The 26,702-nt window shown below is 34.2% G+C and overlaps 1 protein-coding gene and 1 long non-coding RNA gene across 2 annotated transcripts; one reads left to right on the top strand and one right to left on the bottom strand.

The window, feature by feature from the left end:
- Nucleotides 1-5,052: 5,052 nt before the first annotated feature.
- LOC117108674 (tripartite motif-containing protein 2-like) lies at nt 5,053-16,145 on the bottom strand. The gene is made up of 3 exons (XM_033250771.1): nt 16,102-16,145; nt 11,639-11,825; nt 5,053-8,402 (listed from the first exon to the last, which is right to left on the bottom strand). Exon 3 carries the CDS (start codon nt 8,400-8,402, stop codon nt 6,138-6,140), a length of 2,265 nt encoding a protein of 754 aa, XP_033106662.1. The 5' UTR covers nt 11,639-11,825; nt 16,102-16,145; the 3' UTR covers nt 5,053-6,137.
- Nucleotides 16,146-16,623: 478 nt separating this feature from the next.
- LOC117108676 lies at nt 16,624-21,823 on the top strand. The gene is made up of 3 exons (XR_004445396.1): nt 16,624-16,792; nt 18,133-18,187; nt 20,245-21,823. It is a non-coding gene; the product is annotated as an uncharacterized LOC117108676 (long non-coding RNA).
- Nucleotides 21,824-26,702: the final 4,879 nt, after the last annotated feature.

The following is a 26,702-nucleotide window of genomic DNA, read 5'->3' as shown; positions in this document are numbered from 1 at the left end:
TTATAATTATTATTATTATTATTATTATTATTATTATTATTATTATTATTATTATTATTATTATTATTATTATTATTATTATTATTATTATAATAATAATTATTATTACTTTAAGATTGATTCATGTAAATCAGTTAAATGCCCAAAATTGGGGCCTGGAACCCAGGCTAATTCTTCCCATTCCAGAAATGAAACATTCCTCTAATTGTACTGTACAAGTTATGTTTTAGAAAGAAGTAATTTATGCATGTTTTTAACATGCAAAATATCTATGGTCATAACTAACAGTGCATACTATACAGTACTAGTGCAGGCCTATTTATATACACTATTAAACCAGCTCCTCTTTTTCCATCTTTATTTTAGAAGTTAAAGTTTTTTTTAACCATATTGTGGTGTAGAGAAGTCTTTTAGGAACATTTCCAGAAAAAATAAATGTGATATGATTCTCCATTACAGTGTTATGATCAAGAATTTAACCTCAAAGCTTATCTTATATCTTATTCTTGTGGGTTACGACCACTGGCTTGGGCTGTTCCATCATCACTTCAACATGTCTACCAATTTGTGGTAAAGCCATAAAAGTGGTTTTGCCTATTATATTTATAGCCTCACAGCCTGACCTAAAAATTATGTTAGCATAGTTCATTTATATTCTTCATTAGTGTCAGTAATAAGAAAATGCATACACTAAATTTAAAATAGAAAATTAAACTGAAAATAAGATGGGCTATAATAAAACAAAGAAACAATACAAAACGTGTAATGAAAAGCCTAAGACAAATGACAAGATTGGGTGGAGTTAATTAAGGCATGGTAAACCAAGCCAAAGCCAAGTAAGATAGATCTGATAATATAATAATATGATAGAAGGCCTAATAATAATTAAATTAAGTAAAATAAATACATGTATATATATATATACGTATATACATGTATATATATATGTATATATGTATATACATGTATATATATGTATATATGTATATACATGTATATATATGTATATATGTATATACATGTATATATATATATATGTATATACATATATATATATATGTATATACGTATATATATGTATATATACTTATATATACGTATATATATGTATATATACGTATGTTATAATGTATATATGTATGTATATATATATATATGTGTGTGTATATATATATATATATGTAAATGAATATAAAGTTGTCAGTTCAGGCAACGTATAGTGCTCGATGCAGAGCGGTATAATAATAATAATACTAATAATAAGGAACTTGTAATTTCACTCTACAGGCTGTTTCATGTACTAGGCAATCTTCAGGAGTGAAGGGAATTTCAATGATGTGTATATGTAGAGTTGGGCCGGTGTAGATGCAAATTAGGTATTATGTGTTTTTGAGTAGGAATTTGGCACGGTGTCTGCATTTTGAAAGGAGTTTGTGCCTTTTGTTCAAAGTAGATTGTTTGTCTGCATAAATTATATGAAACTTTTCTGCATTGCATAGATTGCATCACTTTGTTTTGGGTGAGTAGGATGAGGGTCTATCAATAATGGACCATTTGATATTGTATTGTGTTTTGCTGTCTTTTAGTTTCCATATGAACTTTGAAAGTTCTGTGCTGTTTCTGTGTTTTGGTGCATTGAATGTGTGCCTATGATTTGTATATCGGGTTTTAAATGCGGTATCTGTGAGCCCGATGTAATGCTTTGATTCTTCGTTTGTTGTGATTGTAGCTCTATAAATAATTGAGGAGGTGAGGCAGTTTCCCGAGAGTGGGCAATCTTCTTTAATCCGACAGTTGCATAGTTTGGTCGGTACTTGTTATTTGGTGTGGAGAAGGTGGTTGTTGTGGGCTTTGATGGTGCTGCCCATGTTTCTTGTGCAACTGTAGCTAACTTTTACGTTGTTCTTGGTGAACAATTTGTGCAAATATATAGCCCTATGCTTATTTATTGTTAAGGATAGGCCTAATTTTTTACTGCAATATGCATAATACTGTATATGAATTAAAGATTATTTTTAAAATAAAATTTATGTTAAAATAATAAAATGATAAAAACGAATATGAAATTGTCAAAGGGCGGCTCATCTAAGATTCTTCTTGCTGCTGGGTTTGTCTTGGTTGTATTCCCATATTTTAGATTAATTAAGCTGTCACCTAGACTCAAGGCTCGACCACGTTCATAACCTTCAAAGGCTTCATCATCAGGTACAGTATTGCTGGACAAATATTTCAGGATATCGATGCCAAATCAATGTTTTTCTCTTGCTGTGTTGCACCATTTCACTCTTCCCCAATAAATATCGATCTCATCTCTTAATCTTTTACGTTGTTTTCCCTTGTTCGTTTTGCCATCCATGGGGTCTGTTACTGTTTGTATTTGTTTGTACTCCTGCTGACTACAAGTTCAACAACCAGAATGAAAACCACTGAGCCAAACAGCATTTTTACCATTATTGTTATTAATATTAATAATAATAATATTGATTTTAATATTATTTTATTTATTTGTATTCATTCCCTTCCCCATTAGCTTGGCCAGGCCTTTCTACTACTGCCGCCAGTGTGTGGCTATTTTTTATGGGCCTATAAAACATGGGTACCGTACGATATCTCGATAATAGCTAGCCTAAACCTAACCCTTTTCAGCATAAGGCACCGTATTTTTCGACATTAAATGTGGAATACCCTGGCTCTACTACTTGGCTGGTAGTAGGCCCCAGGTTGTGTCGTCAGTTTCTGTGGTTATTTTTTATGGGATTGTCGTTGCATAGGTCTACGTACGTAGGTACGACAATAAAGCCTAATATACTTTTTTTATGATAATTTAATTACAATTTCCCCTGACGAACATTGATGAACTGGTAAAGATACCCAAAATAGATGCTTTCGACCCGCACCAGTTCTCATTATTTTCCATCCATAACATAATATAGTTTTCCCGTTTCTATTTTATACCCTCTTCGCAGCCACTTTTTGGTTCCTGAGATGTCTTCACAGCCGCTATTTGGTTCATGAGACATCTTTTAGCTAACTGTGCATGCTCAACATGGCTCGATAACGTCACTTACTCAATGCACATGCTCACTGGCTGTCTAGCATTTCGAAGCGCTTGCTCACTTTATTATCCACCTCAACCACTATGGTTGAGACTGAGGTAAACAGTTACAAAAGCTACCATATCCACCAGGGTTGGCTTAGGTGAGAACATTTTAAGAATTTGAGACTTTTAAGTTTTAGATGCCGGAAAATGACACTTAATACATAAAATCTAGGAAAATTACTATATTCACCTGAGCCCCATCATGGTTGAGGCTGAGGTGAGAAAATATTAAGAATTGGATTTCTAGATACCGAAAAATGGTACTTATATATTTAACATAAATTTTTCTTGCCTGCCACTGGTCAAAGGTTTCACTCCTCAGGTTATTAAATTATTTATAAAATATTCATTCCCACTTTTTGTCAGTCATCGTCATTTTATATCCTTTATTCAAAACAATATTTCAATATGCTCCCAATTCTAACACTTACTAAAACAATTCAAGACTCATTAAATCTCGCACACTTCAAAACCAAGTGAAAAGAACAGAATATCAATCACAGTAAAATTTGCCTTTTGTTGATTCAAATCAATGTTTTTATTTGTAAAATAATTGTTTTATTATTAATTAATTAATCAATTAATGATTTAATTAATAGTTTTGTAGTGAAGATACCTGATGTTTAGTTAAGTTAAAATTTTCCTAGCTTTTATTCACTCTGTAAATGCTTTCATTTTATATTTTCCACCCAGAAAATATGGTACACCATCCATCAAATATTAAGTACCACACGAGTCAGCAATTTTATCCTTCTGACATATTCACACTACTTCTTGAGCTTAATGGGACAGACTACAGCCGGATGATGGCTTGAAGAGTGTGAAAAGGAGACATACTTGGAATTCAGCCGGTAAGCAATTGCAAACACTTTCAGTTTTTTTTTAATTCTTTATTCATCAAAAAATGAAAATGCATATTAAAAGATAATCAGTTTTATACCATTAAATGCTGTGTAATTGATTTAGTACCTTTCGACCATACAAAAGTCTGTCGAAATTCATTGTCTTAGTCACAAAAATGTACAAATACAGCATATAACTTGCTCCGCAGCAAAAATTTGTTTTTGCCAGCACGTTTTTTTGCAAGTTAATTTTAGGAACAAAACCACATTTGCAGACAAAAATGATGTTTTGAAAATATTTATACACCTGAAATATCAGCATGCATGTTTTGTTTGATATTTTAAAGTGCCGCTATGTTGCCCATGATATTTATTCCATCAATGTTTAAAAATACTTTATGAATACATTTTAATGCAATTAGGATGTTCTATTAACCTTTCAGAGGCATGACATACTATTGATGCAAATTGATTGTCAAGGCTATTGCATGCATTTAATAACCCTGGTTCTCAAACTTTTTCAAGTGGTGACCCATTTTTATTTCAAGCCAATCTAAGACCATTACATAGCAATAGGATTTGAGTCCACACCCACCTAGTGGCGTGTCTTGAAGTGGTGATGGGTGGGAGGCTGCGAAGGTGAAATGGGGGTGGCTCGATGAACAGTTGAGGAGTGCTAACTCGCCAAATACGGTGATTTTAGGTGACTTTTAAATACTTGACCGTGACTTTTTTGGGAGGAGTGCGAGTATTTTTTTGGAAGGGCATGATATGCCACTGCACCATATGCCACTGCATTCACCATGGTAATTTTAAACATGATAAATGACACCTAGATGCCCAAAACTGGCTTCATGCAGTTTGAAGTGACTGAATTTGACAATTACAAATTCCACATTTTTTGCAAAATTTTGAGAGAAATTGGTGTATACTGCAAAAATCTATTTGTATATTTTGGTTTCGGCAGAGAGTTCCTGCAAAAAAGAAGTGAAATTGAAAAAGGGGCCGAAGATAGAAATTCACATCTTCCAGAAATTTCTAAAATTGAATAACAATGTGAATTTGGGCTTAGGTTATTGGTTTTTGAACAAATTACAAATTCCACATTTTTTGCAAAATTTTGAGAGAAATTGGTGTATACTGCAAACATCCATTTGTATATTTTGGTTTCGGCAGAGAATTCCTGCAAAAAAGAAGTGAAATTAAAAAAGGGGCTGAAGATAGAAATTCACACCTTTCAGAAATTCCTAAAATGTAATAACAATGTGAACTTGGGCTTGGGTTATTGGTGTTTGAACAACAATTCATAGTCTCCAACAATGCAAGTCCAGCTCGCCTATGCTCATGACCATTTAAACAAACTATGGGGATGGGATAATAAATGGTCATCACTCAGGTATTCTAGAACCAGCAATTAGTATTAGAAGACAAAAATTTATAATACACCAACTACCAATGTCCAGTTCTTCAAAGTTTCATTTCTTTGGTCAGAGGTCTTGTGACCCTCAGAAAAGTTTGGGCCGCTACCCATTGTTTGAGAACCCAGGGTTTCATAATAATATTATTTACCTGTATATCTATTTTAAATTGTATTTTATTTTATATTACAGTAAATAATTGTATTTTATTTGATATTAGTAGAGTTATTTATGTACAGTAGCTTTAAATGGCCTATTGTGTCTCAATTCATTCATTTGTAATAGGCCTCTTGATTGCTAAAGCCAACAAATATCACATAAAACTGAGAAAAGTCTGTTTCTAAATCAGTGTATACATGAAATATATAAAAAATATTTACATATTGACGTAATCATTAAGTCACAATACATTTCTTGAAGGTTTGCATGGTGAATTGACATTAATAGTTAATCATAAAAAGCTTTTGGTTCACTATGTGGCATATAATACTACAAATTTAATTGATGGTATTTGGTTCTGAGATAAACCATTTGGACTGTAATGTCCCAATGTTTGGATTTAAGAAAATCATCTTTATGAATGATTAAGAACTGTATGGATGCCCTAATAAAGCTGATTAAGCATTTGCTGTGATACGGATGTTGATCGCTTTGTTTGGTTGTGCTGCTGTTCCCGTAGCTGTTCCGGCCGGGTTGACTGGGGGTAGATGGTCATAGTTTAAACAAGGATAACCAAATATCACTGATTTCCAAAGCTCTGTCCTGGGGTGCTGTCATTCAGTAGTTAAATATGTTAATGTTGTTGGCTTTGTGATTTGCAACTGCTACTCTTCTTGGTCTATCACAGATTGCAGTGATTCCACATGGAAAATCTACTCCATCATCTTCAATATCTATTTGTTTTATGAAGCCACCATCTTTATCAAATAATTGTAATTTATGATTAAATGATGATACTAATATATTTTCATCAAAATCAATGGTTACAGCAAGAGGTTCTGAAACTTCAATGCTATCATCATCAACTTCAGAAGAATTGGAATCAGATACAAATAATGGTTTACTATTACGCCTACACTTAATAGCAAGATTTGACTTCACTCGTTTAGGTTCAAGGATTCTAATAAACTTATCATTAGTATCAAATAATTGTATTCTTTTATTTCCAGTGTCAGAAACGAACACATGACCTTTCTTATTTAAAGCGACATGTATTGGTTGCAGCATTTGGCCTACTCTACTACCCATTGAACCTATCTTGCCCAGCAGTCTACCATCATCAACATTAAATTTATAAATACAGTGAGCATCATAATCTACTACATACAGAACCCTGGTTACCTTGTTTACAGTTAAACCCTTTGGAATTTTTAACATTCCTTTACCAAATGAACGAATTTTTTGAAATTTATCATCACACATTACAACACATTTTTCTAAGCTGTCACCATACAACATTTGACCATTACCCACTGGATGCATTGTGTAGACCTTTACATCTTGTGGTACCGGAACCTCTATCCTAGCAACAAATGAACCTGATTGGTCGAACTTCAATATATCTTTACTATTGCTTGATACTAATATACATCCATCTGTATCTAATGCTACATCTGTCACTCTTTCTGTTTTGTTATGTTCTTTATAATCTGATATGTTATCAATGGTATGAACAAGTCCCAATGTCTCCACCTTGATATTCACTGGAGATCCTTTGATGTGTGCAACTCCAGCTGTTATCTTCATTTGCCAATCACCTTCCAAATTGCAACTACCTGTTATTTTGTACTCTTCCCTTCCCTGGTATTCTACCTCGGTTTCTAATTCTTCGTCTGAGTTTATTAAAAGTGCTTCTAATTTGTATTCATCACTTTCTGCCAGACTACATACTTCCACTACAAATGATTGTCCTTTTGTGACACTAATTTCTTTACCACCTTCAGCAACTTTGTAAATGCCATTAGCAGTTGTGATTTTACCGATGCCTTCCGTGTTCATCAAGTCATCCATATGTGTAGATGGAATGAAATTTGGTATAATACTTTCTTTATGAAATAATTTTTGAAAATCAGTACCTAGGACTTCTTCTCTAACAGCATTGATAATTGTCTTATAGCATCCAATATTTTGTCTTTGTTCTGGTTTGTTCAACACTGAATTGATTAAAGATATCACATTATTCACTTGCTTCAGCCTTAAATCAATATCTTTAACTTCAGTATTATTATTTTTGTTCATTTGTTTGTGTATCTCATCAATGTTTGACATTAAGTCTTTGCTTTTCTCTTGAACTTTTTTGATCAGTTTCTTCTCCTGAATTCCAATGGCTATTCTGCATAAGTTTAGTTGGGAATCATGTACTGATCTGCCTTTAGCAATAAATTCTAGTCTCTCTGTTAATATATTTTCAACTTCATTAGCTAGCTTGACAACTTCACTGGCTTCTTTGTTAAACTCATCTACAGCTGTTGACATTAGCATAACTTTGTGTTCTTTTTGGTAACAGTGGTTGGTTTGTTCACATTTCTTGCATGCTGATTTGTTGCAAGTGGAGCAGTAAAATTCCAGTGTGGTGTTGCAATGAGCTGGGCATTTTGTGTGTATGTTTAAGCTGTTATCCTGTTCCTCCATGATATCCAGTGTGTAAAGTGTATGATCCTTAGTTGAAGGTACTGCCTTGTGTTGTTTGAGACATTGAGCTCCACATAGATACAGTTGACATGTTGAGCAGTGGTATGCTGGTTGGTTGTCACAGAAAGAGCAGTTAGTTGGTTTTTGATCCTCTGTTTTCATAACATACTCTAGTAAATTACTTGTCATTGTATTTGAAGTGAGCTGTTTTACATCTTCATTTGTTAAACCATGTTCTTGTCCACATATTGGGCATTTCATCTTCCCATGAGTTTCTACCTCTTTCTGGATACACTGTAGACAATAGGTGTGCATGCATTTCAGTGTCTTTGGTTGGTGAAACCTGCTGAGGCAGATGGCACACTCGAGATCTTTTTTATCCATAAACTGCAATGCTTCCAATACAGACATCTGTAAAGACATTATAAATAAATGATATGTAGTGTAATCATGCCAAATACCAAATATCAAAAATCATTGTAAATTAATTAGTCAGACTGTATACCTGATTCACATGTAGAAAAATGTAGCAAAATATAACAAATTCTTACATTTACCCGTGAATGCACATTTATGTAAAACAAATGTAACATCCCTGTAATAGCTTAGTAATCTTTACCTGTAAAGATTACCGAGATGTTACATGGCTATGATTTCGCACGCGAATCATTTAAAAGGAAAAAAAACCATTCTAGTCTAGCCCTATTTATCACTAGTTAACTAGTGACATTATAACGTTAGTATCCATAATTGATTGGTAATTATTTGGTAATTGATGAAAAGAGAAGAAAATTAAATAACATCGTGATTCTGATATTGTTAGAATAGTTAATTAAGCGACGTCTGAAACGTCTATGCTGAATGTTTAGAAAATTTGCAGCAATGATGGTATGTGATACAGCCTAGCTAGGCTAGACCTTAGTGTTAGGAACTGTGTTTGCTTCTGGAATCTGAACACTCGATTATTACAGAGATTTGGGCATGATTTCATTGACCTCTGAACATGGGGTCAGACACAAAAAGTGTGCGTTTTTAGCTTTATGCGGTATAGTAAGATGCACCGATAATAGGTTTTGGATGTGAGTTTGTTTTAGAATTTTTTACAAATTAATTGTTGAAATATTGAATCCCGACACGATGGCGTACATTTCGATACTTGGTGTATGTATTATACTATCTTATCTGAGATTAATCAGTGTACCTTACAGTACATCATCCTAATCCAAATCGCAACTATGGATCCATTTGGGGCGGTTCCAGAGATGTCAAAATGGAGTGGGGGAGGAGATCGACGCCGGGGGAATCCTCAGCTCCGTCACCCTTTTAGGAAGTTAAAAACGGGGAAAAAACTGATCACCCAAAAGGCCTCAGAGGTTACATTTGAGCGTCTGTTGAGAAAACAAATATAAAATATAAAGTAAAGCAAATAAAATTTGTTTTTGTTTAAAGCTTAAACAAAGTTGAATTTTTTTTTTTAATCAAAACCATAGACGAGAGGTGACTGCCATGGCATGTGTTTGACCTAAAAATAGCCAGTCTAATTTTATCATCTGACCTACTTCACTCTTTGCAGTATTGCGCCCACACATTGCTTCACCCTAAAGAGTACCGTGGGAACCTGTTTGTTGGCATTTCTTTCCGATTTCTATAGTTAGTTTCCATGCAACAATAGGCCTTGTGAGTGAAATTTCCAGCTTACTTAATATCAAAAGAAGCCTGAAACAGCCAGTAACAGTGTAGGCCTATACATTTTATTTAAACTATATTTTATTATTTCTATTTATTTGTGTATTTTATAAGCATGCCTAATCAACATATGTATCGACAATGGAAATAAAACAAACAAGAAGATACAAACCATGTGTCCGCTTCACCTCAACATAATTGTGGAAAACGTTTCTTTCCTCAAATTATACTATAGTTAATAATTTCTTTAGTTAATTTCTATGCAATGAGTGATTTTGTTAGCCTTATGAATACAATAATATATTTGCTTTATTTTCATTATCTTGTTGAAAAACACAAGGTCACCGTTGAAAAAAGCATAAATGGATGGATGAATACAGAGATGACAAACAGATGGGCAGATACAGTAGTAGGGTCCTTTAAACTTCAGCCGTCGTCTCTTGAGTTGGGACTCATTCGAAAGTCACTTGGAGAACACTGTGACTGCTGGACTAAAATCGAAGCGAGTGGACACTGTGATTGTCCCAAATGGATGCACTAAGTACACCCAGGCCCCAGACGTGTCATGGAATAAGCCATTCAAGCAACATTGTTCACAAAGTTATGAGAAATGGCTTGAAGTTAAAGGTACAGTATTGGCTTTATAATCAGACACAAGGAGGAAACCTGAAACAACCTTCAAGAGAAGTTGTCTTAAACTGGATAATTGAAGGATGGGCACTCGTTTCAGTGGAAGTAATTAAGAATTCATTCAAGATTTGTGGGCTGAATCTCGCAGTTGACAGTTCAGAGGACCATTTGATCCACTGCTTCAAGGAAGACCAACCGTGTTGTGATGGACGAGCATTGTTCAAAAGACATCTCGAGCTAATGGAAAGCAAGGCCAATGGATTAAACCCATTTGAAAATATTTCAGAGAGCAGCTAGCTCAGTCGGTTAATCTGGTGGTAGCCGCTGTGTGCGCTGAACCGTGGAGATATCTAGGTCCCCGGTTCAATTCCCATCACTGCCTCTTCTTGTGTTTCAGCTAGATGCTGAAATACAAGTTATGATAGCGCATCGCCTTTTTGGATGAGATGTTTAAGCCGTTGGTCCTGTGTGTGTTATGGCCCAAGTGCACGTTAAAGGATGCAGTACACTCTTCAGAAAAGAGTAGGGGATTGTCTCCCGGTGTACTGCCCAATCACCAACAGAAGGACCCCACTGGAAATAAGTCTTCTTCTAGACTTTCATGGGCTATCCTTGGTGTTTACACCGAATAAATCCAATCCAATCCAACCAGATGACGAGGAGGAGGTACATCTTGATCCTGACATCGATGAGGATGACCATAAGGAAATTGATATTGATTAAACTACGGTACTCTCTAGTAGTGGCTTCAAATAATGTAGATAATACTCCACTACATTTATCTGATTGGACATTTTAACACATACAGTTAAAAGTATAGGTACTTTACCGGTTGTAATTTTCATTAAAACAAACTCGTAAAGAGTGATAGTTCAATAAATGTTTTGATTGTTTTCATTATGTTTACCATCCTTCATAGATTGTACAATACTGGACTAAAAATCATTGCTTAATCTCGGCCTCGTTTATGGGTACTATAAATGCTCTTTTTTTTATTATTCAAAAAACGCTACCTCAATTTTCATCTATTTCCTTAAGCACCCCCTCAATTTCAACTCTGTTCTCATAAGCACCCCATTTGAATAAACGCCCCGTTTGGATAGGTGCCCCCCAAAAAGTGCAAAAAAAATTTTACCCGCCCGGGCACTTATTCACATGAGTACGGTATGTGAAAAATTATTGTACTGTGGGGGATAGGCAAATAACATTGGGAGTTGCAGTGATGAAGTAACGATTGACTTATAATGTTTATAATTATAATAACTTATTATTATATAGTTATTAATTATAATTATCAATTATTATTTATAATTTAATTACCATCTTCTTACCTTGATTGAATATTGACTAGTAGAAATGAAGGCGTATCTTTTAAGCCTTTAAATCAGTTGAATGTGTGTTTTCTGAAACTTATTTACAGGATGAAATTTTGATTGAATTCACTAATTGTGTCAAAAGGTACCATCCAATGTGCCACAAGATAGTGCTTGTTTTGGTCTTGTACAGCTTATAATAACTCTAGAATAAAAAACATAAATTGAAATCATTTATTGGGAAATCCAGAGGTGACGGAACTAGCGGGTGCTGCGTTATGGAGAGTAATGTGTGACCGGAGAAATGGTCTGCAGTCAGTTGGTTGTAATACCATGCGCCAGTGATGTAAAAGTACAGCATAATGAAACTATTTATGTAATGCATGTATAGAAGTTCGGGGTTTGTCGGGTAGTGAAATGGTTATTGTACATTTTAAGTGCTCCCTCCATGCATAAGTGTAAGCTAAATTACGGTGATTAATTAGCAAAGATATGGAGACCATTACTTCCAAGTTCCATTTTTCCAAAAGAGGATGCAAACTTTGTGGAAATGAGTATGGCACGGTACTCATTTACACAAAGGAATACATGCAACTGGGTAGCTAACAATATGCAAATGTCACATGAACACCTGCTAGGGAAGGTGCAATCACGTTCTGTTGCCTAGTAAGTTGCCTAGCAAACGTCTGTACTGTGGGGGGGGGGGTGAGGCCTAGCATACTGATGTACTGTGTAGCGGGGAACAATGAGGCATAATTAATAAGACTAGACCCAGGCCTAAGTAGACAGTGCAATTATATGTGATAGAAAGTACACTTTCGAAAGAAATAAATTAAAATAAGAAGGAAAAAAAATAACTAAGAATAATTCAGTTGCAGACATACCTTGTTTAAGTATTATACAATGCTAAAAATGCGGCTCCTGTAGCCCTAGCTAGGCAAGGCATCCATGTGCAAAGCAGTGGTGCTTGTTTATAAAATGAAAAAAGCACGCCGGGAAAGTTTGCCTTACCAGGAAAAGGTGACGTAATCTAGTTTATGACGTATGCATGCTAACTATAGCGTGAGTGTGACGTCACCAAAAAATAAAAATATTCTATTATAACCAAAATATTAATAACTACAAGGTTTGTGGGTGTAAATTCCCTTATTACGAATTAAGGGTAGCACCATCTCCTTGCCATACAAATTACAAATCCCACTGACATCTCAGTCGAGAAATACGGGTAGTTGAAGTTTTTATCGCAAATCTGACTACGAAAACATATCGAAATTTCACGGTCCACTACGGACTCTGAGTTGTGCTTCGCACACGCCGCTGAGGGCGGCGTTCCGGGAACCCTGCGTCCAGGGCAGTGGTGATGCCAGAGAGTGTTGATGTTGGCCCATACACACATACCTACTGTACATGTAAGCAAGTTTTATGAACTTGGCCTTTTACCTACAGTAATTCAAAATAGCAGCACACTCTCTTGGGGGCTTTACAAAAGCTTTTATAGACCGAATAGCACGAACACCATAATGTGGGATTGCCTATTATTGTAGTAAACCATAGACAGAAAGTGCAGCTATGAGCTTGCTAAAAAGTTTATATCAACATTATGTGCCTGACCTATTAACTCTAGCAGCATAATCTCTTTGGGGGGGGGGGTGCTTTTATAGACCAAATACACAAACTCCATAATGTTGTGGGATCGCCTATTATTGTAGTAAACCATAGATATAGCTGTACCACTGGAAAAATATTTTGTAAAAACTATGAGTTGCTTTAATGGAAATAAAGTGAGCCTGATAAATGTTTATATAAACATTACATGCCTGACCTACTGTACTATGACCTACTAACTCTATATTTTAGATAGCACACTAACCCTTAGTATCATATTGGTGCATAGCATGCTAACTGTACATAAATAAAACCTTGGTGTCTCCATTTGTCACCCCGACCTACTCAATACTCCCTCAACTAAAGTTGACAGGCTTCAACCTCGACTGAGTGCTTCAAAAAGGAGGCATGCCCAAGATGATATCGATCAGTCTCAAAAGACAGGTAAGCACTGCCAGCCCTTCATTTTCAAAATTCTTTATTCATCAACAAATTAGCTGCATTATAGATAAATTTATCAATAAAAGTTGGAATTTTAAACCTAAAACAAAACCAAATATACATTGCGAATGTACTTTTAAAATTGCTTTGAAACGTCTAATCTAAATTTCTAAATCTACCCAAGAAGTGACAATTTTAATTATACACAAATCCACATTCCTTATACTGTAGAAACCTAGATAGCTAAAGTTAAACTGCAAATGAAGAATCCCACACCGGTAAATTCACTTGCAGTGGGATTTAAAATTACAAGAAATGTTTCATTCTATGCATTTTACTATTTATAGCAATTCTTAATTATTCATAGATGGACAATAATATTGAGATGACCATTAAAAGTAATACAAAAAACATAAAGATTCTAAAAAATAATCATATTTAAACAAACATTTTAATTTAAAAAAATCAATAAGCATACATGATACATATGTTTATCACACTCTGAAATTCTTGTGTTGCCCACACCCAACCGAACCAAAAATCACAAAAAGCCAGAGTCGGCTTATATAATTCCCATTGCTGGTTTTGGCACCCATGAAATATAATCTTTTATTTGAAATATTTCAAATTTGTTAAAACTGATTTCAACAAGAAACAAACAGAACGAGGTACAAAACTAATCTAATAAATAGAGCACCCAATACTGCTCAAGATCTTATTTAGAATGTTTAGTAATCAAATTAATAAATTAAACTAAATAAATCAAATAAATAAATAAAATTTATTTCATAATTACATTTATTTTTATTTAATTAATCGTGGCATTGCAGGCATGATTAGCAACAGATGCAATATACAACTAAATTTGCCTTAGTAACAAAGTCTACAAGAAAAGGATTAGTAGTAATATATTTCTCTTTTTTTATTCTTGGAAGCATAAAACTTAGATTTAGTTCATCAACAATTTATTTCCTATCACCATCATCATTCTCATGTTCCAAATTGAATTATGCTGAATATTCATGTATGACTAGAAAGACTCTTCACACATGTGCAAATAATCAACAATAACATAATTGTAACATTATCTACTTATTATCTACAACGGTTGCCTCTCTCCACCCAGGAGTACAAGTGGGTACCTGGTAGGTTCGAACACAACTGCGCTGATTACTAGCTGCAATATTATGGAATTCTCCCCAGGGAGCTGAGTATGTGTTCCATATGTGTTTGATCCAATGACCGGGGTAGTAATGTGAAGCGCTTAGAGGCATTGTGCATGAAGCGCTATATAAGAGCGACATATTATTATTATTATTATTGTTTTAATATATTTTTTTCAAATAAATACCTAAACAATTTTAATTTAAGTATAACTCTGACGGTAAATTTACGTAGATTAGATCAATAGAAAATTCACATAGTAGTAATTTTTATCTATTCCTTAAGAATAATATTTTCAATCTTGTAATCAATTTTATATAGCCAGAGTTAGTTTCGACCTAGGCAAACCTTGCTAAAAAGGTACACTTACTGTACATATATTAGAAAATTGAAATTGTCCTCTTAATAGTGGTTTTTGGCATGTTGTTGACAACGATGACATAGATTCTTTATAATTTTAACTTAATTGACCTAAGAATGAATTCATAACAATAATTTGCAATGCAAAAAATAAATCATTTATGATAGGAAATCAACTGATACGTAATTAACTACAAAAGTTGTGTAGGCCTATGTTTCCGACTTCTTGATCCGAGTGTTATTAATGGTCAAATAATTCTTTTTTTCAAATATTGAACTTTCTATTGGATGTACAAGATAGAATAGCATGAATAGAGTAACGACTTAAGTAGAAGTCAGGGTGGAGCTGTACAGTATACATTAGCCTACAGTACTGGTATGTGAAAATACACAAAGCAAGAAATCCCCATGGTTAGTGGTGAAAATTGACAAGACTGTATTTATACGAAGTAGCACATTCTAAAGATTGAAAGTGAAAAAAGTTAAGTTTATTGCTCAAAAGTTGTCAAAATATAAATTTGAAAGATTTTTTTCTTATTGACAGACTACTGTAGTTATTTTGATACAATAACAAAATAAGTGTTCCCTTCATAGATGTTTAAATTGTCACTTAAACTTTGACAAAAATATTCATCCTATCAGGTATTAAAGTATATATGAAAATCCAATTTAAGGAAATGTATCTAGTAAAATAAGTAAAAGGATGGATAAAATAAATGACGAGTCTTTCTATGTTAGTCAATCATAAAATATCTACCATCTTTAAACCAAGCCTACTGTTTTACTTTATAGTAGAATGTGTTCTTCATTCAGACGGTACAGGATGTTTGCACTTTAAAAATCATTATTATTATTATTATTATTATTAATTTGAATCTTTAATTAATAAAACAATCATATTAAGTTCTTACCTTGTATCAACTGATATATGGTATGTTACAATGTAGGCCCGGCTGTGCTACTTGTGATCCGTTGAATGTGGGCGTTGCTGAAATGTGCAGGATATCAGATACAGGTATTGATTTTGAATTGTTTTGAGCATACAAAAGCGTGAATGTACCACAGATATCAAGATGGGATTGCTTGCACAGCTGATAGCTCTACAATCAGATAGCATATGCATTGAGCTTGCTTTCATAGGTCAAACAAGTACTGCACATACAAATATAGAAAAAGAAAAATGAAACTATAATACAATTATGATGTTTGTAGTGAATTTTTATTGATGACTTTGACCCAAGTGGCAAGATTTTCATTTTGCCATACACATTTTATTGTGTCGCATTTAAAGGCCAGTTGCACATCACATGTGCTCTTGTGCATGGGAATACTTGGGGTTTGCCTGTGCCTGTGTGTAGTATCAATGTTCGTGATTGCTCTTTGGCAATGGTATATCATAAACTTCATTCTCATCAAATTTCAGGTGACTTCAGCATGGAATTAATGCTGTATAGTCTCAATTTGAGACATAAGATGTGTCAGTCATGCGGAAAAAGGATGGTGTCTACTTCCCTTCGGCACCCTGGCATAATTTCAACTCTGTCAACTTTGCATAGACTTCAACCTGGACAGGGTGCTTGAGCTCCAACATTGTAACGACAGGTAAGCAGTGCCGACTGCTTAGACAGATTTTAGTGTATTATAAATATCAGGTCAAAGTTCAGGTCACAAATTCTGACTTGTGATGGGAACTTTGACCTGATATTTATAATACACTGAAATCTGTCAATTTTAAAAAAATCAGTTCACACTGAAGGAGTTAAGAAACAAAGTGTAAACTTTCTACTTACAATGATGATATGTGTATCTGTGTATTGGTATAAATTTCATAATTAATATTAAGTGTCCATGGAGTCATCCGGTCGGTTAAACTAGGGGGTTTTCTAGGGTCAATGGTCGTGCAACAATGTTCAGGACCCCATCATACCTTCATTATTGCTCTAATTACCTTCAAAATTTTTATATATGTAGTAGTATGGACATATTCATCACATGTTTACTTGAGTTATTTATACTGCTAAACTAATATTGCTCATCTATGTCTTAGCATCGTTTTTAAAAATTTTAAAATGAAAGCTGTTTCATCGCCAACCCCTTGGTTCATCCAGACTTCCCCATATCCATAATAAAACAAAAAAGACCTAATGCAATTTGCCTAGCAATCACTCTCGTTATCTTAACTGTTCCACATATGCATTATGTACTAATCTCTCTCTTTCCAGTTTTATAATTCTCAACCAGTATTTCATGATTCTTGTCAATCTTTTAGATATAGTTGTATGTCGACCCAGTTTGCCTTTAATTGCTGTAATCTCTGAATTTCTATTTTGTCCTAGTACAAATTTACAAAATTTAACATGGATCTTTTCAATGCTTTCACTCATTTTATAGCCCCAGACCTCACGCCTATATTCAAGAATAGATTTTAGTTTAATATAAAAAAAATTTAAAATAAATGTCAATTGATAAATTAACCATAGACTTTGCATTTGCCCGATTGCGTACATAGACGCCTGTTCTGCCAAGGTTTTTTGTGTAAGTGTAAGTCTAATGCAAATAGACACATGCACCTGGGTAATAAAAATCAAGGTTTACTGATATGAATACTTTTTATCATTTTCACCTTTTAGTTACGTGCACTAAGTGTCCTTTATGGAGCAAGCTTTCGCTCAGTTTTTGATTCTTGACCTGCAGTTTGATTAATGTCTTACAGCAGCGAGTTTTCTGACCTGTAATTGGCTGTATTAATAATAATGTCATTACGAACAACAAGGGAATATTAGTTTTAGATAAAGGCTAGGTTTGATAATGTTGCTAGGTTTGATAATGCTTATTTTTATTGGAAAAGTTTTTTTGGAACTTATGTCAATATATTCATGATTAAGAGCATGTAACCTACTGCAGTATTCACCTTATATTTGAGTTTTGCTCTCTTTTGCAAGAGTACACTTGGCTGACATTGACTAGTAATTTTTCCAGTAGACTTCACAGCTTAAGGTTAGTAATATGTTTGTGGTTATCATAATTTTAAAGGAAGAGAGATCACTATGGCTGTACAATTTTTAGACCACTAAACTTAATTTTACTTGTATTTTATTATTATTATTATTATTATTATTATTATTATTATTATTATTATTATTATCATTATTATTATTATTATTATTATTATTATTATTATTATCATCATTATTATTATTATCATTATTATTATTATCATTACTTTAAATGGCTCAGGAAAAGCACTCTTTAATGAATTGGTTTAGAACTGTCAACATAACAATGCGAATCATGAGATTGACCATCATCAAACATACAGTCAGTGATATACAAGTCAATACTTGCACCATATTTTAATTATTGCAATGTTGTGTGGGGACAATGCAATCAAACTCTACAATATAAAATTCAAATATTACGAAATAGGGCTGCTAAAATGATTACAAACGTCTCAAGATTTAATTGAAGTTCAGAAGCACTCACAAACTTAAACTGGAATAATCTAAATACCAAACTGTATCAAGATGAAGCTATAACCATGTTTAGAATAATGAATTCTCAAATGCCAGCTTATTTTTAAAACTCATTTGAAGAGTGCAATACATGAACAGGTCAGGATTTACATGAGGTAACCAAACCAAGTACTGAATATAAGAAAAGCATTTTTCCTATCAAGGAGCCATTGCCTGGAGTAACCTTAAAACCCCAATATGAGAATGGCCCTAAATGTTCATACTTTTTAAAAACTATTACACTATTACAAATAATATAAAGTTTCTAATTTGACTTATTGACTTTAAAGAATGATAAGATACAGGCCTCCATAAAAGCGAAAATCAATTTTCGCACAATGCTTCGGGGGATGTTGGGGGCACATAACATTCTAATAAAATATGCTACCCAAATTTCAGTGGTATATCCTCTTGGACCCCGAAATGTTCAACTCCTCTGTGAGACGGTTGCCTCCCCTGAGAATGGATCCTACGGCCATGACTAATTTGAAGTCAGCTGTACTTTGATTGTGCAATAAATGAGCGAGATGCTAGAGACTTGTGACTTCTGCTGTATTCTCACGATGTTTTAAACTCTGGAAATGTATACAAATCCATATTTATTTCCATTATCTTCATTTCATTGCATTTTAATATTTCAAAGCATTTGATCAATTTAATTTGCCTGCTTCAGTTGGTAAGGTTTAGTGCACTTTATAGTAAAGAAACAATTTGCTTGTGAATATCTGGAAGACTCTGATGAGAGTGATGTCTTGGTGACAAGCAAGACACCAGACAATGGTACAGTAATGTTATACCAGTATTATCATGATTGAAGTTTCATTTGGTTTGAGAATCTATTGGTAAAATATCTGAAAAAAAGATTGCATTGGCTGATTAATTAATTTTGGTGTGTACTTTGTTACTGCTCAGGTGTTTTAAAGATTTAAATTCAAAATGTCACAATAGTTTAATGTATAGATTTATAGATATTGTCTCTTGACATTTCAAATTTATAATTAAAAAGTGAAAATTGATTTATTTATTGATACCTGTAATGATAATAATTATAATAATAATAATAATAATGATAGTGTAGATTTGTATAAAATATGATGCTCATGGAGCTTGCTATGTGATCAATGACTTTCTTCCCAAGGGTCCCATTATTTCTGTGCTACCCAGTAATGCGATACCAGCAACTCTCGTCGTCCACCACTGGGTTTTCTGTACCATTACACCGGGATATCTCCCTACTTGTCTCGAATGATGTACTGAGCCATTCAGTACACTGGGCCTATGGTTTATAGTCCTTATCCAAGAAGGCTTGTTCTACCATCAGAACCACGATAGACGAGCGTGCCGTTCGACCAGCGCCAATACAATCAGCAGCGAAAACATGGACCAGGCCAATATGAACATATTTTTAAATATTAGTGAATAAAGTTTTGAGAGTGGCTCTCTAAAACAACAAAATTTTCATGTCATATCTTAATGTTTGTTTTTTATTTTTATAGGCAATTAATTTTAATTAATGAAAAACAATTTATTTCTTTATTACAGGAAAAACATCAAACAAATCACTCAGAAAAGAAAACCCATATGAAGACAATTGTACATGAGTGACGATGAGTTTTTTACAGCTCTGCTTAAACGGCCATCTTATCAATTTAGTAGATGAATTAAACTCACTCCCACGGAATTAGTAGTACTCCGAGTGCATCATTGTAGTGTTGCTGCATCAAAACTCATCGATTTTAGCTGTTGCCACAAACACACACAGTTAGAGGAGTCTAGAGTATCATTTACCAGCTTTAAGGTTTACAAATTTGTTTAGAATTCAGTATATTGTATAATTACCTGCGGTAGCCAGAGTGATGCCAGCATGGGGCCATGGAGGGGACAGATCACCGTTGGGGTAAAACAGATTTCATTGGGGGGAAAAAAAATTATATGTATTTTTAAAATCTGAGAGATACGAGCATGTACCTCCTTTTAACATAGTTTTATAGCTTAAAATCTAAGGGATACAGAGTGTCTGTACCTTCTTTGACGTTAGTTTTTTACCTTAAAATCTGAGAGATACAGTGTCTGTTCCTTCATTTACCACAGTTTTATAGCTTAAAATTTGAGGGATTGCCCTAGACAAAATTACCTACTGTAACGCTATCAGTTCAGTTTCTGAAGGTCCTTAATTTTGTCTTCAGATTTCTCTCAAAACAGGGAGTATTCATTTATAAAATGGATGTTTTGGTTATTTTAATCTTCATATTTTTAATGTACAGTAATCAATTGTACACATAAATTAATATCTACTTTTGGATGTTAAGTATCAGGCAAGTTAATCTGTGGGTTTGTAAATATTGAATAAGGTAATTGAACTAGATAATCTCAAAAATAATGTGCTCTACAGTACTTATTGTGGTTGAAATATACATTTTTTCTATATATTGTTTTATATATTGTATTGATGCTATGAAAATGATGATAAAACAATGTTAATAAAAACATAATGAGTATTTTCAGGAACCGTCATAATGTACAAATCAACCTTAAAGTGAAAATAGCTAAATTTCGGCAAAAATGCGAAGGAGCTGGTTTTGACTACACAATTGGGCAATTTTTACTCTGCCATTTTCAGATTGTTTTGTGTTCTGGCACGGGTCAGAAAATACTATCTATGCTTCAAAATGCCACTTAAATCCTACTTTTAAGGCATTATTAAGTATATAGGCATAATTACAGTATAATTTGTGTTGGGAGGTCATATTTATCAAACAACCTCAGAAATTAGAATTCACAAACCATGTTCTATATTTTATGCAATCCGCACAAGTTTATCACTTCACAATGGCATAACTACTGCAGGTTCAAACGGTTCATTGAACCAGGGCCCCTGATCTCCAGGGTCCCCCGATCTGTAAGTGCCTGTCCCCTTATAAAATATCGAATAAAACAATGCATAGTTAAACATCTGTATTTATAGTATTTATCTTTATACTGCATGTACTCTTGAACCAAGGCCCCTCAGAACCTAGTTGCACCACTGTCACTGCCTCCTCATACTGTACCTTCAGAAATACTTCATGCTAAGTTAAAATCACAATCTCATAGCTTACCCATCAACACCAGTAGGCCTACATAGTTAGATTTTTGAAGGATGGTAAAATTTAAGCTTTAATTATAATACTGTATGTTTTTTTTTTTCCTTTTGGATTTTAACTTTCATTTTTTGTGTACAGTTTACAACCTTACACAACCTTACACGTAAAGTGATATGTAATTTTGTTGGATATTAGGAAATTTTAATTTGTATCACATGTGCAAAACTATATTAGTCTTTAAAAGTATGCAAAGTACATCAAGAATAGGCTTGTAATTATATTGATTGCCAACAAAGTAGGCCTATGTTTTTATTCTCTATGTTTAAAACAATTAATATTTACTATTGCATTTTGATGCCAAGAGAACTAATGGCAAGTGGTTGAATATTGACAATTTTTATTAAAATAAATAGACAACCGACCGATCAAAACAGTCCAGGAATAAGCACGTGTATCACAAAAGTTTCCTATGAAGGAGAGATGTAAAAATGATCCTACAAGCGCACATTGTTTGCTTTTACACTGTCGTTTTTCTGGGGCAGATCCAGAGATGTCCGAAATTGGGGCTGATCGAGGCAACACTAACGTTCGAGGGTCCTGGGACATGCCCAATTGAAAGCATCATTTTCCAGACGCCCAAAAATAACCTCTGATGCATTTTGGTCGATCAGTTTTTTTTTCACTTTCCAAAAGGAGGGACTAGGGCCAGCCACAATGTTCAAGAGGCGGGGCGTAGCGGGAAGGTCCATTATGTAGAGGGGATTGGGGTTGTAGCTCGTGATTGAAACTTGCCTCCAATCCTAATTCTTATTAATTATTTTCTTCTCATAAGACAACTTCACTCCCTGTAACGCTGTAATTAATCAGATTAATAGAACTAATATAAAGCAAGGATACCAATGCGCAGTCGTGGATCTACGGGGTGAATAATATGCTGCCATCCCCCTTCGTTTACCGTGAAAAAAAAAATGACCACTCGTCTTGTGTGTCTGCTTGTCCAGTGGCAAATCCAGGAATTTGAAGTAGAGGGGGCCCAGAAAGGGACTTTCAAAGCCCCACCATTGTTGCCATTTTCCAGTTTTTACTTTTTTTTGGACGATTTTTTTTACCCCGCCATTTTCCAGTATTTTGGTATTCCATGACACTGACAGATCACTAGAGTCCTCTGCAGGTTGATAAATGATACTTCAAGCCTAGCTTTAAGCTTAAATAACGATAAATCGGATGGTACTCAATTAGGCCCATGTGGCCGAATCTGGGAAAAACAACCAGGTTAAAAATTGGCCAATTTTGGTAAAAACCATGAGCTATAGCCCATACTTTTTTTTGAACGATTTTTTTTACCCCGCCATTTTCCAGTTGTTTCGTATTCAATTACACCTACAGATCACAAGAGTCCTCTGCAGGTTGATAAATGCCACTTCAAGCCTAGTTTTAAGCTTAAATAACGATAAATCGGATGACTCTCTGTAGTTATTCGGGGCTTAGACCTGTCTCTTATACACATCTAGATGTGTATAAGAGACAGATATATTACCTTAGTCCAATCTAGCAATGATGCCCCAAAGCCAAATTTTTTTAGAGTTTTAAATATCAGGTTTCTATCTATTGAATCAAAAGCTTTTGCAAAGTCTAAAAATATCATTCCATCTGGTTTATTCTTATCGCTTGTGTAAGAAAGTATGTCTTCTACTAATCTTACATTTTCCCCTCCAAAACTACCATTTATATAACCTTTCTCATGGGCCATTATTTTGTAATCTACTTTGAGTAGGGTGATTGGTCTCCAGTTCTCTAATTTTTCTCTTTGACCATTTTTAAATATTAAGTTAATAATGCCCGTTATTTGTGTGTTTGTTAATTTCTTGTTTTCGTAATTATGATTTAAAGAATTGCATAAAATGTCTTTAATGTAATCCCAGAATGTTCGATAAAATTCTACACTCAAGCCATCAGATCCTGGACTTTTATTGAGTTGCATTTTAAAAACTGTATTGTAAGTTCATCAACTGTTATTAAACCTTCACATTTAGTACTTTACTCCTTTGAAAGTTTTATAACTCTTGATTTTTCTAGATATTTATCAATCATTCTTTATCTGAATACAAGTATGTATAGAAATTAACTTGTTCTTTTAATATTTCGTCTTTATCTGATGTGTATTTTCCATTGTTTTTTAGTATCGTGGTAATATGTTTTCTTTTTGCTTTATTTTTCTCTAACCCTAAAGAGAATTCATTGTTTTTTCACCTTTTTCAAACCATTTTGTTCTAGATTGAATTTTTGCTCCTAGTGCCTCAATCGAGTATATCTAATCTAAGTCTTTTATTTTATTTATTAATTGTCTATCGGTTTCTTCATCGTAAACACCATCTAGTTTGTTGGTTAGTTCATTCACTTCTTTAAGTAGTTTTTCTTTATTATTGTTTCTCTTCCGTTTTTTTTCAACACCATATTTACAAGAAAATTCTTTAATTTTTACCTTTAAGTTTCATTTCATTATTTATTTGGTCATTTACAACAACAACAAAAAAAAGCTGAAATTTGGGGAGACCAGGGACAACCTGAGTGAACCAAATCACTGTAGCAAAGCTGGTTTACCCAACACATTAAAACATCAAACATTACAGCAAATCAAATTACAAACCTTACGAAGAAAAGAGGATGGGCTTTCTAAAACTGCAGCATCATTTAACAATCTAGGGAGATGGTCCCAGGCACGAGGCAAACTGATGGCTATCGAGTTGAAAAATACTTGGGTGCTTGGTGACGGAAACACAAGCGATCATTATGTCTGGTATTGATTTTGATACCATCATAAACCGTGCTGCAGTTTAGAAGGCCCAACAGAACTTTAAAGCAAAAAATAATAAAGCAGTTTGTCCTTTCTGACAGACAAAGATGAAAAAGAAAGCAAATGTAACCTCTCTTCAAAGCTCATCTGTCCTCGATGTTGTTTAAGAGAAAAACGAATTGCTCTTCTATGGACTCCCTCAAGCAGATCTGACAAAGTTTTAGTCCATGGAAACCAGGCGGGTTGAGCATACTCCAGGCCTGGCAATACAAGGCTTTTGTAGAGAGACAAAATGCACTGGTCGAAACATATCCAGCCACACTCCAAACAAAACCAAGCATACGCTTTTGGAAACAATGGCATGGACATGGTCCGCCCAGATCAATTTTGAGTTGAAAGTAACACCAAGGTTTATTAAATGGTGGTCACCGGTCTAATAAGAGAGCCAGACAAGAAATAGGACTGTCTCTTATACACATCTAGATGTGTATAAGAGACAGGATCACTAGAGTCCTCTGCAGGTTGATAAATGCCACTTAAAGCTTATAGTTTTAAGATTAAACAACTATAAATCGGATGGTACTCAATTAGGCCCATGTGGCCGAATTTGGGAAAAACAACCAGGTTAAAAATTGGCCAATTTTGGTAAAAACCATGAGCTATAGCCCATACTTTTTTTTGGACGATTTTTTTTACCCCGCCATTTTCCAGTTGTTTCGTATTCCATGACACTTACAGATCACGCAGTTGATAAATGCCACTTCAAGCCTAGTTTTAAGCTTAAATAACGATAAATCGGATGATACTCAATTAGGCCCATGTGGCCGAATCTGGGAAAAACAGCCAGGTTAAAAATTGGCCAATTTTGGTAAAAACCATGAGCTATATATAAGCCCATACTTTTTTTTGGACGATTTTTTTGACCCCGCCATTTTCCAGTTTTTTCGTATTCCATGACACTTACAGATCACAAGAGTCCTCTGCAGGTTGATAAATGCCACTTAAAGCCTAGTTTTAAGCTTAAATAACGATAAATCGGATGATACTCAATTAGGCCCATGTGGCCGAATCTGGGAAAAACAACCTAGTTAAAAATTGGCCAATTTTGGTAAAATCCATGAGCTATAAGCCCATACTTTTTTTGGACGATTTTTTTTTACCCCGCCATTTTCCAGTTGTTTCGTATTCAATGACACCTACAGATCACTGAGTCCTCTGCAGGTTGATAAATGCCACTTCAAGCCTAGTTTTAAGCTTAAATAACGATAAATCGAATGGTACTCAATTAGGCCCATGTGGCCGAATCTGGGAAAAACAACCAGGTTAAAAATTGGCCAATTTTGGTAAAAACCATGAGCTATAGCCCATACTTTTTTTTGGACGATTTTTTTGACCCCGCCATTTTCCAGTTGTTTCGTATTCAATGACACCTACAGATCACAAGAGTCCTCTGCAGGTTAATAAATGCCACTTCAAGCCTAGTTTTAAGCTTAAATAACGATAAATCGGATGGTACTCAATTAGGCCCATGTGGCCGAATCTGGGAAAAACAACCAGGTTAAAAATTGGCTAATTTTGGTAAAAACCATGAGCTATAGCCCATACTTTTTTTTTGGACGATTTTTTTGACCCCGCCATTTTCCAGTTGTTTCATATTCAGTTACACCTACAGATCACAAGAGTCTTCAGCAGGTTGATAAATGCCAATTAAAGCTTAGTTTTAAGCTTAAATAACGATAAATCGGATGATACTCAATTAGGCCCATGTGGCTGAATCTGGGAAAAACAGCCAAGTTAAAAATTGGCCAATTTACTTTTTTTGTATAATTTTTTTGACCCCGCCATTTTCCCGTTTTTTTCGTATTCCATGACACCTACAGATCACAAGAGTCCTCTGCAGGTTGATAAATGCCACTTAAAGCCTAGTGTTATGCTTAAATAACGATAAATCGGATGATACTCAATTAGGCCCATGTGGCCGAATATGGGAAAAACAACCTAGTCAAAAATTGGCCAATTTTGGTAAAAACCATGAGCTATAGCCCATACTTTTTTTTGTATAATTTTTTTTACCCCGCCATTTTCCAGTTTTTTCGTATTCCATGACACCTAGAGATCACAAG

Source organism: Anneissia japonica, unplaced genomic scaffold (genome assembly GCF_011630105.1).
Source record: "Anneissia japonica isolate Jap-2015-1 unplaced genomic scaffold, ASM1163010v1 scaffold1587_len1432017_cov164, whole genome shotgun sequence".
In the NCBI taxonomy this organism is placed as follows: Eukaryota; Metazoa; Echinodermata; class Crinoidea; order Comatulida; family Comatulidae; genus Anneissia; species Anneissia japonica.
The sequence above is the reverse complement of the archived record's forward strand: the minus strand, read 5'-3'. Positions and strand labels throughout refer to the sequence as shown.

What these genes read in the sequence shown, in the direction of transcription:
- LOC117108674 (XM_033250771.1), bottom strand. Translation starts at nt 8,402, where the DNA reads ATGTCTGTATTGGAAGCATTGCAGTTTATGGATAAAAAAGATCTCGAG.